Raw genomic sequence first — 15,746 nt, forward strand, 5'->3', positions numbered from 1 at the left:
CAGGGGTGATTCTGTCTCCTCTTCCAGCAGAGGTTTGGCCATGTCTGGAGACATTTTTGGCTGTCACCATTGAGGGGAGGTGTTACAGGCATCCAGGAGGTGGAGGTCAAGTTTGTTGCTAAATATCCTGCAATGCACAGGACGACTCTCACAACAGAGGATAATCCAGCCCCAAAATGTCAGCAGAGCCAAGGTTGAGAAACCTGAACCTATCATCAGTAAGGAACTTGGGAAGAAGAAGAAGAAAAAGAAGAAGAGAACCCCACCTGGCGCGTATTTGTTTTTTAATCTAGATTTTTGCCCAAGACGGTGGCAAGTAGGTAAACGAGGATTGATGAGGCCTGTTTGCCTGTCTTTCATCTATGAGAGCAGATTTAGAGAGTAGAGAAACAGGGTCTGAGTCATCCGTACTTCAATGATGGGGCCCAGATAATTAGGACCCTGGCTATTTACCAGGGAAAATACAAAGCAACTGGGAAAAAAAAAAAAAAAAAACATGAGAAGAGAAAATACAAATGAAGAATCCAGTTAATAAGCTCACCTGCTTTTAAAGTTGGGAATGAAACTCAAATCTCAAAACATCTCTTTATGGTCAAGGAAGTAACAGAAGAGGAAGGAAGGTAAAGGGAAGAAAGAGGAGGAGGAATTCTGAGAAGCTTAAATGTGTTGCTAAGCGTGGGGCGGAGCTGTGGGCCGTCAGCACTCTCCCTGCACGGGCATCAGTGGCCGAGAAGGCCAGAGTTTCTTGAGCTGATAGGCATTTCTTCCAACTTGGAAAGTTTATTTTAAAATAGTGGGATTTGGCTTCCCTGGTGGCGCAGTGGTTAAGAATCGCCTGCTAATGCAGGGGACACAGGTTCGAGCCCTGGTCCGGGAAGATCCCACATGCCGTGGAGCGACTAAGCCCTTGAGCTGCAACTACTGAGCCTGCGCTCTAGAGCCCGCGAGCCACAACTACTGAGCCCACGAGCCACAACTACTGAGCCCGCGTGCCACAACTACTGAAGCCCACGTGCCTAGAGCCTGTGCTCCGCAGCAAGAGAAGCCACCGCAATGAGAAGCCCGCACTCGCCGCAACTAGAGAAAGCCCGCGCACAGTAATTTTCAAGTATGTTCCATCAGTTTTACTTGTGAAGATAGTATTTCATTTTAGAGTTTCTAAAACGAATGACATTGTTGACATTCCAGGCGTTATTAGCTTACCTGATTGCCATTTGGGTACCATTTATTGCAACATTCTGATTTTTTTAAAATTCCCTTTTCGTTTTCCTTGGGGATAACAGTAGCTACTCTTCACACCAGACTTCTCAGCAGAGTGACTCCCACCTTTTCCCTCACACATGCGCGATTTTTTTTGGAGGAGGAGGAGGAGGTAGAGATTCAGAAAATACATGAAGTGACTATTGTTCACAGGTTTTCCTCTGCTCTCATCACCATTTCAGCAACTTTTTTAGTAGTGAGATGGGCAAAGTAGAACATCTTGAAGGACTTTGTTCTTTGGCCTGCATCACGATAACCAAAGCAATTTTACCTCCCAAGATACTTGAAGAGGACTGTGGAGCAAGCATGTTTTCCGACCAGTTATGTCTTGAACTGTTTTGGCAGAAATCAAGATATATGGAGGCTCATGGCATTTAGCGCCATCTCATAGGCACACGGATTTCTGGTGTTCTCCATTTATAGTCGTTCATTGTTGCACCTCTTCAGTGCCTTTTGCCGGGAGAACTGGGGGCGGGGTGCTTGCTAGGTGGGGCGACGGTGGGGGCAGGCTCAGCTCTGGGGTGTCCTGTCTTCCTCCCCGAGTCCCCTGCTTTCTGGACTTCCATGTGTGGTCACTCCCCTGCTACAGAGGCTAAGGAGACACATGCCCATCATCGCGGGTGGATGGAGGAGAGTGCAGGGCACCCCAGTGGCGTGGCAGCTTGTGCTCTCCACCCTTCAGCAAAGGGTAATGCTCGCTCTTGTGTTTCCTCAGCTCATAGAAGTGCAGGCTGAGTACCACAGGAAGTCACTGACGCTCCTGCAGGCTGTGTTGCCTCAGATAAAAGCACAGCAGGGTGAGTGCAGAGCTCGCCTGGGCCGGGGAGGCTGGGGAGCCTGCTTCCCAGAGAAGCCTGGTGCCCTGTGCTTGGCTCACCTGCTGCCCCCCGAGCAGGGCCACGTTTAGATGAGCCCCAGGACCTCCCCCAGCAGGCGCCTTGCCCCAGCGGCAGTGAAGCCAAGCACACTCACACACACTGCCCCACGGGGGTGAGCCGGGTGTGCGTGGGCATGCGTGGGTGACAGGAAGCCCACCAGCTCTGCTCACATGGGCTGGCCGTCCATTCCACCCACCCCCCCCCATCATCCCCCAAAACCACAAGAATGGAGACTCAGCTGGGCTCCGTGTCTTTGGTAGCCTTGGGAGAATCACTGTGAGCAGAGGAAGGGAAGATGCCCACATGGGTGACCCCCACTGACCCCTCTCTTGCTCCGCTCCCCCCCACAGAGGCCTGGGTGGAGAAACCTTCCTTCGGGAAGGCCCTGGAGGAGCACCTCCTGATCAGCGGCCGGGAGATTGCCTTCCCCATTGAGGCGTGTGTGACGATGCTGCTGGAGTGTGGGATGCAGGAGGAGGTGGGTCTGGGCGCAGCCGAGCTCTGCCTTGAGCAGGTCTCCTCGTCCGCGACATGGGGCCTCTGGGGTCTCCTCATCCCTCTGTTACCATCCTCGCCCAGCCCCACAAACCCAAACCCGTGAAGAGGCGGTACAGCTGCCCCTCCTCAAACTGGTCCTGCTTTCTCCCATGAGCCTTCGCTGTCCGGGGACAGTGGGGGATTGCGGGACATGAGGATCTTACAGCCCCGCTCTGGCCCTTCTTTCTGCATTTTTAACGTGATTGGGGCATTCTCCTCCCCCTCCTCTCCTTCTCCCCCCTCCTCTCCTTCTCCCCCTCCCCCCTCCCTGTCCTCCTCCCCCTCCCCCTCCCTGTCCTCCTCCCCCTCCTCTCCTCCTCCCCCTCCTCTCCTCCTCCCCCTCCTCCTCTCCTCCTCCCCCTCCTCCCCTCCTTCCTCCTCCTCCCCCTCCTCTTCCTCCTCCCCCTCCTCCTCTCCTCCTCCTCCTCCCCCTCCTCCTCCCCTCCTCCCCTCCTCCTCCCCCTCCTCTCCTCCTCCCCCTCCTCCTCCCCTCCTCCCCTCCTCCTCCCCTCCTCCCCTCCTCCCCCTCCCCTTCCTCCCCTCCTCCTCCCTTCCTCTCCTTCTCCCCCTCCTCTCCTCCTCCCCCTCCTCTCCTTCTCCCCCTCCTCTCCTCCCCCTCCTCCTCCCCCTCCTCCCTGTCCTCCTCCTCCTCTCCTCCTCCCCCTCATCTTCCCCTCTCCCTTCTCCCCCTCCTCCTCCCCCTCCCCCTCCTTCCCCCTCTGATCCTCCACCTCCTCTTTCTCTAATTGAAAAAATAGACCTTTTAACATTTTTGATCCTAACCTTTTTATAGAGATCCTGAAAATATGATTGATACAGACATTAGAAAGCATTTCATATGAGCCACATGTAAAGAGACATCGGTGACTTTTGTTTTTCTTGTTGTGTAAATGTTTTCCTGGGAGATAGACCTCATCTTTGGCTTCTTATACAGGCAACTTAAAAATCATCACTCCATCTTCATTTGATCTGATCAGCCAATCAATATTTATTTAGGGCATTTATTACTGACCAAAGTATAAAAGAGTGAGATGGGGGCTTATGAACTTATGAGGGGAGAGGAGTCTAGCATCTGTCACATAAACCTGATTCATTCAAAACAGTCCATAAGGACTCTAAGTATCACTAGGTCCAGGGGGGGCAGAGAGGGAGGGGGCAGAAGCAGGGGAAGCTGATGAACACTGAAACTGTATGTCTGCTACCCCCTATAAGCCAGGCGTGTTTTAGATTCAGCTATTTGGAACGGATGGGAATAAATGGGTTTTTTGACCCCATTTTAAGTGCCAGGCATTTTCATGTATATTACCAATGAAAAGATGGTAAGGTCTTTTCAGCCCCTGAGGGATGGTTTCATGGAGGGAGGTGAACTTGGCCTATTCTTTCCCATCATTTGTTTTTAATTATGGAAAAACTGAAAGACAGAAGAGAAGATACTGCACCTCATCGCCTGGCTTATGGTCAGTCAGGTCCATCTCTACCTTCACCTTCCGCCCCAGCCCCTGCCTGGACGTTTTGAAGCCTATCCCAGGCATTCTGTCGTTGCATCTGCAGGACTTCAGTGTGTGTGTCTCTGAAAGATAAGGAATGTTTCTAAATGTAACTGTACAATATTATTCTATAAAAAAGTGAAAAGAATTAATTGCTGCCTTCACATGCCTACTCAGTGTGAACAGGGTCTGGAAGATCAGGTCCTCCGACTTCTCCCGTGTTGTCTCCTGACTCTCCCACCTGCTCTTTCTGGACGTTTCCGCCTCTCACCAGGCCTCACTCTCACTTGCGTTGTCCGCCCCACCCCCCAGCTTTGCTTCAGCTCTTCTCCTTTAATAACAAGTAGGCTCAGGTTGCCCCAAGCCTAGAAAAATGTCTTCTCTCAATCCAGCCACAGCCTCATATTCCTTCCCTTGCACTTTGGTTTTGTGTTTTATGCTACCCAATTTCTTTTTTTAAATTTTTTATTTTACGTATTTTTTATTGAAGTATCATTGATTTATAAATCAACACATTGTGTTAGTTTCAAGTGTACAGCAAAGTGATTCAGTTATACATATATATTTTTCATATTCTTTTCCGTTATGATTTATTGCAGGATATTGAATATAGTTCCCTGTGCTATATGGTAGACCTTGTTGTTTATCTCTTTTATGTATTGTAGTTTGTATCTGCTAATCCCAAACTCCTAATTTATCCCTCCCCGACTCCCGTTCCCCTTTGGTAACCATAAGTTTGTTTTCCAAGTCTGTGAGTCTGTTTCTGTTTCGTAAATAAGTTCATTTGTATCATTTTTTTAGATTCCACATATAAGTGATATCCTATGATATTTGTCTTTCTCTGTCTGACTTACTTCACTTAGAATGATAATCTCTGTGTCCATCCATGTTGCTGCGAATGGCATTATTTTATTTTTTTTTATGGCTGAATAGTATTCCATTGTATATATAGACCACATCTTCTTTATCCATTCATCTGTTGATGGACACTTAGGTTGCTCCCATGTCTTGGCTGTTGTGAATAGTGCTGCTGTGAACATAGGGGGTCATGTATCTTTGTTAGAGTTTTCTCTGGATATATGCCCAGGACTGGGATTGCTGGATCATATGGCAACTCTATTTTGAGTTTTTTAAGGAACCTCCACCCTGTTCTCTGTAGTGGCTTGTGCTACTCAGTTTCTTAAAGTAGCTCTCATCATCTGTTGCTCCTGCATCCTCACCACCATTCACTCACTCACTCCTCTTCTTTTTTTGGTCTCTTCTGCCCCCACCACTGGGCTGAAGCTGTCCTCAGTGGTCCCCAGGGATCCCCACTGCTACTTCCCATGACTTAGTCCAGCCTCCTTGGCCATCACTGCCTGTGAAGTTGCTAACATAGTCGTCCTTGAAACCAGCTCTTCCCTGGACTCCTGGGTCCCCCCCGCCCCTGCTGGCACCATCAGGGCAGCATCGGGGGGAATCTGCACCGCCCGGCCCTGCCCTCCACTCGCTCTGGTCTTTGCTGCAGCGCCATCACCCTCTCTGAGAGCTTCGCCCGAACTTAATGAGGACTCAGGGTTCTCCTCCTGCTGTGGGCTCCACTCCTGAGTTTTCTGCCACGTCTTCAACATTTCCATGCAGATTTTCCTCTCACGCCCCGAAAACTGGGCTCACAAGCTATTTTAACAACCCTCCCACTCCTGCACCCCCGGTGTTTGTCACTGCATGAAGCAGCCGTCTCAGTGACACGGTCAGAAATCTAAAAGCTTCTCTTTGAAAACTCTGCCCCCTTCGCTTTGACTCCGTCCATCACCGGGTGTGGTTGCTCTCCCCCCAGGGCCGAGGCGTGGCTTGACGAGGGTCTCCCGCTCCTTCAATGCATGTGCAGCCTGCTTTTGGGCTGTAGCAGCCTTACGTATGCACTGGTCCAAACGTGCTCATGAGGCTTCCTCACAGGGGTGCCATAGAGCTTTGGACGTCGGTTTATCTGACATACCCTATTCTGAGAAGGGGGCTGGCAGTCTTAGCAGGCAGAAAACTCAGTGTTCCGGATGAGGAACGTTTTCTTCTGAAGGAACTTGGAAATCTGAGGTGCCATAAACAGTTAAAGGAGCAAGGGGGATCCTGCCAGTGTCTCAGTGTCTGGGTTGCATCATAGAATTCAAGGAGCTGAGCAGGTGAAACAAACTAACGGGTCTTCAACCCACGTCTACCTTCCCCGTGACTTGGGGGCTCCCCTCCAACTCTGACCTGCTCGCGTCTCCCCTTCCACACGCCCCTGGCTTCCTTCTCCCTTTATGTGGCAGTAGCTCACTTTTGCAGTGGTTCACGTGGAAGAGGTGACAATGACTCAAAAGTAACTTTAAGAATAAAACACGAAGGGGCTGCAGGAGACAGAGGCGTTGCTCCCTCGTAAACCACCCTCAGTCTGCCCATCCCCTGAGGGCATGGCCTTGATGAGTTCCTCAAGGTGTAGCCCTGTGCCTCCTGAGATATGCAGACATAGAGACATACACACACAAAGACACACACACACAAAGACAGACACAAAGACATGGACACACACAGACACACAAAGACACAGACACACAGACACACACAAAGACACACAAAGAAATGGACACAGAGACACACAGACACATACACAAAGACACAGACACACAAAGACACAGCCACACACACAAAGACAGAGACACAGACACAAAGACACGGACACACAGAGACACACACACACACAAAGACACACAAAGAAACGGACACACAGACACACACAGAGACACACACACACAAAGACATGCAAAGAAATGGACACACAGACACAAAGACACAGACGCACACACAAAGACGCAGACACACAAAGACACAGACACACACACAAAGACACAGACACACAAAGACACAGACACAAAGACACGGACACACACAGAGACACAGGTGCACACACACACTGTAGACCTTTGTGCATGCATCCACCTCCTAGACCTCCAACTCTGACAAGGTCTCAGTCAAAGTTTTCTCCAAAGTATATCCTTTTTTAAAAATTGAAGTATAGTTGCTGTACAATATTATATAAGTTACATGTATACAATATAGTGATTCACAATTTTTAAAGGTTATACTCCATTTATAGTCTCTATAAAATATGGGCTGTATGCCCTGTGTTGTATAGTATATCCTTGTAGCTTATTTTATACCTAATAGTTTGTACCTCTCAATCCTCTACCCCTATATTGCCCCTCCCCATTGGTAACTACTAGTTTGTTCTCTGTATGTGTGAGTCTGCTTCTTTTTTGTTATCTTCACTAGTTTGTTGTATTTTTTAGATCCCACATATAAGTGATATCATACAGTATTTGTCTTTCTCTGTCTGACTTATTTCACTTAGCATAATACCCTCCGAGTCCATCTATGTTGCTGCAAATGACACAGTTTCATTCCTTTTTACAGCTGAGTAATATTCCATTGTATATATACACCACATCTTCTTTATCTGTTCATCTGTTGATGGACACTTAGTTTACTTCCCTATCTTGACAATTGTAAATAATGCTGCTGTGGACTTGGGGGTGCATGTATCTTTTCAAATTAGTGTTTTTGTTTTTCCAAAATATATCTTAAGTACACAAGAACAGGAAGTCGAAGTGCCCAGGGTTCATTTATCCAACAGATAGGTACTGAACCAGAACGCTGGGTCACCCCGTACTAGGCGCTGGGGACACAGCTGTGGGCGAGGCTTGGGTCCTGCTGCTCCAATATCGATAAACGGTGATGGGAAGCATGCACCTAGGAGATCATGGAGGAACGGGGTGGGTCGGCTGCCTGTCAGGTTTTTTAATTAATTAATTAATTAATTTATTTATTTATATATCATTTGGCTGCATTGGGTCTTTGTTGCTGCGCGCGGGCTTTCTCTACTTGCGTTGAGCGGGGGCCACTCTTTGTTGTGGTGCGCGGGCTTCTCATTGTGGTGGCTTCTCTTGTGGAGCACGGGCTCTAGGCACGTGGGCTTCAATAGTTGTGGCTCATGGGCTCAGTAGTTGTGGCCCACACGCTCAGTAGTTGTGGCTCATGGGCTCTAGAGCGCAGGCTCCGTAGTTGTGGTGCACGGGCTTAGTTGCTCCGCGGCATGTGGGATCTTCCTGGTCCAGGGCTTGAACCCGTGTCCCCTGCATTGGCAGGCAGATTCCTAACCGCTGGGCCACCAGGGAAATCCCTGCCTGTCCATTTTGCTTTCGTGCCTTGGAGGTTCAGGCTGTCCTGTGACCCTCTGTCCTGTCGGCAGGGCCTCTTCCGAGTAGCCCCATCTGCGTCCAAGCTAAAGAAGCTCAAGGCTGCGCTGGATTGCTGCGTGGTGGATGTGCAGGAGTGCTCAGCAGACCCCCACGCCATTGCAGGTGGGCCTCGCGACTGGAGGGGCTCCGGGGGAAGGGGTGGGCGTGCAGGGTGTGCGGCCACGTGTCGGGGCCACTCGAGCCACGGGCTTCCCGGCATGCTCCAGGCATGTCCACTCAGGACCCCGCTTGAGCCCTGGTGGCTGTGGCCCTTGAAGGGAGGCCTTCCCATCCCCCACCTGCCGGGGGAAGGGGCGAGGGTGGGAAACATGAGGTGGGGAGGCCAGTGTGATCACCAGCCCAGGGCCCACGGCCGCGCCAGAGCCTCGGATCCGGTCACGTGGCAGCCACTGTGTGACCTTGTCACATGGGTCGGGGAACCGTCCCCGGACGTGGCCCCCATGGTGACGCTGGCTGGTAGCGTGTGTCTCTGCCGTGTCCCAGTGGCTCACGGACCATATGGTGTTCATGTCCAGGAGCTTTGAAATCTTACCTCCGGGAGCTGCCAGAACCTCTGATGACTTTTGAGCTCTATGATGAGTGGATTCAGGCTTCCAAGTGAGTACAGCACATTTCGGGGTGTCTTCTGGGTTGTGTTTTTTTTGGAAGTCTTTATTGAAATTGTGAAAGCATGCCACTTGGGATCCAGCGAATCCCTTTCTTGGTATGTGTCACGGGGAAAGGCTTGTACGTGTGCCCGGAGAGGTGTGTACCAGGGTGTTGGTCGCGCGGTCACCTTGAATAGCAGAAGGGGATGACCGAATAAAATACGGTATAGCTACACTCACATGCCCGGCAGCACTTCGAAAAATGGGTAGAGCTATTCCTGCTCACGTGTAAAGATACGAAGATTTAATTTTGAGTGAACTAAAGTTAACAAGGACCTACAGGATAGTCTGTTGTCTTAAAAAGAATACAAAAAACACCCAACACACTCAAAACAATACAATTTTAGGAGTGCCTCTATAAATGTGTAACTGCATAAAAGAAGGTTCTGGAAAGGCTCACACTGGTGGGTGGGGGTGATTCCTTCTGGAGAAAAGAGCAGGACAAGGGAGTGGTGACAGGGGTCTTTACCCTCCTCTGTAATAGGCAAAAAATATTAACAACTAACAAATAACTAATATCAAAATACAATGTCCGGGCAGTGGACACCATCCCACTTTCCTGAAGGTGAGCCTGGAGGGGGGCCTCAGCAGGGAGGTGGCAGGAACGAGGCCCAGACCCTGGTCGTGCATCGGGAAGATGGGGGTATGGAGATCGGGGGGCTGGTGCCCAGCAGGTGACGCCCCAGCCATGTCACCTGTGTAGCTCCGAAGCGTGGGATTCCTGGCTTCCTTCCGCACTTGATTCGTGATTAGGATTGTATTATGTATTTTCTTTGGCCCTAAGTAAGAGCTGATTTTGCTACTGTTTGGAGGAATCGGTTTTTACTGAGTAAATGGACACGGCTAGGGAGGACACAGGAGAATGGGCACCAGAGAGAGGCTGGGAGAGATGAGGGTGGAGATGGTCCAGGAGAAAAAGATACAGGAGGGAGAGGAACATTTCATGGGAGGACTGAGCTCAGTGCCCATGAAAGGATGATTTCTGGGGGTCTCTAGTCATGGGATTTAGTAGTGAAAAGCAGGCAGCTGAGCTGCTCCAAAAGGATGCTGGAGTGTGTATGTGCTTCTGTAAGAACTGGGGCTGCAAGAGAACCCAGCTGACCTGGAGGTGAAGCCAGGCTGGCGTGTGCAGAGTTAGAAAAAGCTCGCTCCGGTTACCGTGCACACCTCTGGTTTTTTATCCAAGGTAGAATAGAGATGATGCATTTTAAAAGGCTGGCTGACTTCCTGGTATTCCTGCATCTCGTGGTGGAAAGTGAGTTTGAGAGCCCACGATGATACTAATAATCACAGGTGATGCCATTTGTTGAGTGTTCATTAGAGGCTTGTCATCGTTCTAAGCTCATTATATGTTTTTAACTCATCTGATTTTCACAACAACCCTATGAAGGGGGTTGTGCTGTTTTCCCTATTTTATAGATGAGGAAGTCGAGTCACAGAGCAGGTGTTCGTGGCAGGTTACTTGCCGTCTAATAAATGACAGGATGAGGATTTGACTCCAAGGAGTCCGGCTCCGGAACCCACGTGCTTAACGGCACTCCACGCCTCTCTAGAATGACACGGGGGTCCTGGGGATGATGATGAGTGAGGACATGTCTTGATGGACACTGCCCCTTTTATTTGCTGAATATATGGGTGGTCTTGGTGACACCAAGCTGGAGGAGGAGAGGGCAGCCCGGTGCTTCGGGGTCAGAGAGGGACCGTTCCCGATGATTTACAAAGCTGGGCTCCATTGGGAAATAGGGGTGAGTGGATGCCTCAGAGAGCTCAGGTCTTTGAACCAAGGGAAAGCAAAGGCTTCTTTCTGGCCCTGGAGGAGATGCGTGTTGTGCGTGAAGTTTCTGGGCATGGTGGTGGCAGCCATCAGGGCCACAGTCTCTAACGAGGGTAATTCTGCCCAGGACAGCCGACTTCAACCCTCTGTGTGCATCAGTCTCCTGCGAAGCTTTAAAAGATACCTAGGTTCAATGCCTGGACCTCCTTTTTCAGAGGTTCTGGTTTAATTCTTTGTTTCAAAGCTCCCAAGGCTACTGGGTTGATAACCATTGACCTTTGGTGAAGCTGAATCTCACCAAAGAGCCACACTCACCGTAACGGGGGCTCGGCCTTCAGGGAAGCTCTGCCACGTGCTGGGCCATCCAGGAGTCGGGGTGGGGGCTGGCAGGAAGCAGCGGGAGCGCTAGTGAGGGATCTGCCAGGCAAGGTGGCCTGGGACTTCGCTGGTCACGTGTGCTGAGTGTTTCCATGCAGGAACCCTGCCGAGCAGCCCAGAGGCGGCAGGAAGGCCCGAGGCTCCTGTCACTCCCAGGACTTCTCCCTCTTCGTGCTGGCCATCCCCTTCCATGCGACTGTTCCCCCGAAACCTTTGCCTGGTGGGCTCCTTCTGACTCTTCGAGCCCGCCTTCCTGGCACCCGGATGTCAGGCAGCTGGCAGTCAGGATCTGTCCCATCCCCGGTGTTCCTTCTCTGCGGAGAAGTGATCTGCGGGTTCGAGGCTGTGTTTGTGTAGCTGGTTAGATTGTGAGCTGGGCTGGTGGGGCGGGCGAGGGAGGCAGCGGTCTCCTCTGATTGCATCCTGCTTCCCAGCCCTTGGGACACTGCCCGACGCACGGGAGACCCTCAGTACGTGGGTGTTGATTTTTACTGAAGGGAAGGTCTTGGCAGTATCTGCCCTTTCAAGGGTTGAGGAGTGGAAAAGGGAGTTTTTCTTGCCTGGGTCAGGATGGGAGGGAGGACTTCTGGGGACCCAGCAATGGCCACTGCCCTGCCTTGGGCCCCGGGTCAAGGGGTCAGAGCTGGGCCTCCCTGTTGGCGTTTGCTTTTTAGTTTTTCTCGAGAAAAGGTTCTTTGAACATAAGGCCTTCCTAACCGTGTCAGCCTTGAGGTAGGTTTTCATGAAAAGTAAATAGAAAAATATAGTCTTATAAGTAATTTCTTTTAATCCTTACAGGGTTTATCAATAAAGAAACCCTTAGAGCAAATCTTTTTGTAGAGCAGAGAATCCTTTGGTCGTGGAAATTATCCATCTCTGAGTTATGTCTTCAAGGGTCAGATGTCCTTATGTCTGCATGAGTTCATGTAATTTACTTGTTCAGAAGGTGTTTATTGAGCATCTGTTATGTGCCAGATGACAAGACACTTCATGTGCATTAACTAATACCCGTGGAACTGGCCAGTCAGCTGCCACTGTGGTGTGGAAGTGGGGTCGACCTGCTTCTGGTGTCCTGTTGCTGTGACAGAACCGCCCTCCTGATGACACCACGGCCCCGCCTGCTCCAGAGCAGGTGTCTGGTCCCTGCCTTCCTCCCTCACCTGCTGCCCCAGCACCCATTCACCTGGGCCGTGTGACCTGTGTAGGGGAAGTTTTGTTCAAATAGCCCAGGCAAGACAGAAAGAGACCTTAGAGGGGGAAATAATAAGAAGCAAACATTTGGGCTTCCCTGGTGGCGCGGTGGTTGAGAATCTGCCTGCCAATGCAGGGGACACGGGTTCGAGCCCTGGTCTGGGAAGATCCCACATGCCGCGGAGCGACTAGGCCCGTGAGCCACAATTACTGAGCCTGCGTGTCTGGAGCCTGTGCTCCGCAACAAGAGAGGCCGCGACGGTGAGAGGCCCGCGCACCGCGATGAAGAGTGGCCCCCGCTCGCCGCAACTGGAGAAAGTCCTCGCACAGAAACGAAGACCCAACACAGCCATAAATAAAATAAATAAATAAATTTATTAAAAAAAAAAAAAAAAAGAACCAAACATTTGAATGATAATAGTTTACTGATACGATCACTAACGACGTCTGGTTCCTTTTTCTCAAATATTTCGGTGGCTGGTGAATATGAATCCTGGTGGGACTTCATCGATTCGTGTTCAACCAATGGCTTTTCCTGTTAATTTCCCAGCATCCAGGAGCAGGACAAGAGGCTCCAGGCTCTGTGGAATGCTTGTGAAAAATTGCCCAAGGCCAATTACAACAACATCCGGTGAGTGGACCCTGGAGACACCGGGTCAAGGTTATTTAAGCCTCAGACACGCGTTTCCGGGCCAACAGGCATGGTCACTGGCAGGCATGGTGTTATATGGTGTCCAAAGCATGGTTAACATGCAGGGTCTCTTTTCAACCTCAAGCAGCCCTGGGAGGCTGTGAATGACCGTTTTGCACATGACGAAACAGACTAAAAGGGGCTGTGAGACTTTGCAGGCTACCTGACCAGCTGTTGGCTAATGCAGTTAAGTTCTTTGATTTGCAAGGAGCAAAGATGAATGCAGGCTGTTTCCAGATATCGGGGGTTTATCGTAAAGATAGGTGCCCGTGGACACTGTGGAGAAGCTGGACTTGGCAGGTGTGTCCTGGAGCTAGGCTGCAGGAAGAAGAGGCTGGGAGAATATTCTGAGGTTTCCGCCTTTCACCAGCGATTTTCCACGAGTCTGTCTCTTACTTTTCTTGCTACCGCCAGGATTTCACTTCCTGCTGCTCCTGCAGATCTTTTCCCTCCCGGGCTTCTGCCCCTTCCCACTTTCTGCTTCCTCATCACTTCGTCTGTGCCAGCATTGCCCCTGGTCCTCCCCCTCTCCTGGGTGCTTCCTTAGATGCAGATTTTCAGCTTCAGCTCCTGCTGCCATCTGCCTGATTATTTCTGTTTTCCTGTTAAAAATCCCAGGAGCGACTTTTCATGACTTAAACATAGAATTACTGTACGACCCAGCAATTCCACTTCCGGATGTATTCCCAAAAGATTTTGAAAGTAGGGGCTTGATTTTGTACACCTGTGTTTATGGCAGCGTGATTCACAATAGCCAAGAGGTGGGAACAGCCCAAATGTCCAGTGATGGATAAATGCGTAAACAAAGTACACATACAATGCAATACTCAGGCTTCAAAAGGAAGGACATTCTAATTCTTGCTACAGCATGGATGAACCTTGAAGGCTTTACGCTAACTGAGGGAAGCCAAACACAAAAGGACAAATACTGAACAGTCCTACTCATAAGAGGTACGTAGAGTAGTCAGTTCATAGAGACAGAAAGTAGAATGGTGGTTGCCAGGGGCTTTGAGGGGGTGGGGCAGCAGGTGGTCTGTCATTTAATGGGTGCAGAGTTTTACTTTGGGGTGATGAAAAATTCTGGAGATGGATAGTGGTGATGGTTGCATCACAGTGTGAAAGTATTTAACGCTACTGAATTATACACTTTAAAATGCTTAAATTGGTCAATTTATATATACAAAATTGAAAAAAAAATCCCAAGAGCAAGAATCAGATCGGTATGACTCTTCAAGTGCTGCTAGGCCACTGGCCAGCCCGTGGATTGACTCAGCTCAGGTCCCACATCCTGGTCCAGGCATGTGTGGCCTCTTGGAGGGAGACGCTGTGGGTAGAGGTGGCCCAGTGGCAGGAGACGCTGCAGGAGACGCTGTGGGTAGAGGTGGCCCAGTGGCAGGAGACGCTGCAGGAGACGCTGTGGGTAGAGGTGGCCCAGTGGCAGGAGACGCTGTGGGTAGAGGTGGCCCAGTGGCAGGAGATGCTGCAGGAGACACTGTGGGTAGAGGTGGCCCAGTGGCAGGAGATGCTGCAGGAGACGCTGTGGGTAGAGGTGGCCCAGTGGCAGGAGACGCTGCAGGAGACGCTGTGGGTAGAGGTGGCCCAGTGGCAGCTTTAGGGGCCTCTGTGGTCTTTCTGCTCCATGGGCAGCAGGTAAGCCAGCAGTTCCTGAAGGAGCCACTTCACTGTCGTCCAGGCAGAACGGGACTGGACCCGCCACCTGTGTAACTGAGAGTCCGGGGCCTCCGTGGAGCCTGGCAGGTTTGGTGTGGTTTGTGAGAGCTCTTTTTGTGCTTCATTTGTGCACAGCTCACTTACTGATTTTTTTTTTAAATAATAGCTTTGTTGAAATAACAATTCATATACCATTGTACCCTTTCAAAGTGTACAATCGAGTGGCTTTCTGTAAATCTGTAGAGCTGTGAAGCTATCCCCACTGTCTAATTTTAGAACATTTTCATCACCCCAAAGAGAAACTCTGTGCCCAGTAGCAGTCATTCCCCGTTTCTGCCCAGCCAGTCCTTGGCAGACACTCATCTGCGTCCTGTGTCTATTTGCCTGCACTGGGCATTTCATAGAGATGGAACCATTCAACGTGGGAAGAAAGTGTCTGGCTTCTTTCCCTTGGCATCACGCTTCTGAGGTCCATCCGTGTGGTAGCATGTGTCAGTACTTCATTCCTTATTAGGGCTGAATAGTATTCTGTTGTCTGGATGGACTGCATTTTATTCATCTGTTCATCCCTTAATGGACATGTGGGTGGTCTCCCCTTTTTGGCTGTGGTGAATAATGCTGCTGGGAACATTTGTGTCCACATTTGCGTGTGGACATATTTCTCTAGGAGTGGAATTGCTGGGCCACGTGCTAAGTCTAGGTTTAACTTTTTCTTCATTGGCTCTCAGAGCCCCACTGTGGTTAACCCCAGGGGGCGCCACCCCTAGCATGTAAATGTCCCCACCAGTGACACCTACACACTGCTTCTCACCTCTGCACACAGGGAGGATGGCAGGTGACAGAGGTTTGAAAAGAAGGAAGGACTTTCAGTCATTGTGTAGTGGGTCAAAAGGAAAGATGGAGAATTTTTCTGGCCTGGGTTAATCGAAGCAAATGTTGACAGCTAGCCGAGTGACAGCTG

At 50.3% G+C, this 15,746-nt stretch overlaps 1 protein-coding gene across 3 annotated transcripts in view; it reads left to right on the top strand.

The window, feature by feature from the left end:
• The window catches only part of ARHGAP44 (Rho GTPase activating protein 44), a 143,170-nt gene that overhangs the window by 106,212 nt on the left and 21,212 nt on the right, over positions 1-15,746 (top strand). For all 3 annotated transcript variants that reach the window (XM_036836322.1, XM_036836323.1, XM_036836324.1), the window contains exons 9-13: positions 1,976-2,057; positions 2,489-2,616; positions 8,424-8,535; positions 8,949-9,030; positions 12,974-13,054. In XM_036836322.1, the coding sequence (XP_036692217.1) occupies positions 1,976-2,057; positions 2,489-2,616; positions 8,424-8,535; positions 8,949-9,030; positions 12,974-13,054 (485 nt within the window). The remainder of the gene's footprint in view (positions 1-1,975; positions 2,058-2,488; positions 2,617-8,423; positions 8,536-8,948; positions 9,031-12,973; positions 13,055-15,746) is intronic.

Source organism: Balaenoptera musculus, chromosome 20, assembly GCF_009873245.2.
Source record: "Balaenoptera musculus isolate JJ_BM4_2016_0621 chromosome 20, mBalMus1.pri.v3, whole genome shotgun sequence".
NCBI classification, from domain to species: domain Eukaryota; kingdom Metazoa; phylum Chordata; class Mammalia; order Artiodactyla; family Balaenopteridae; genus Balaenoptera; species Balaenoptera musculus.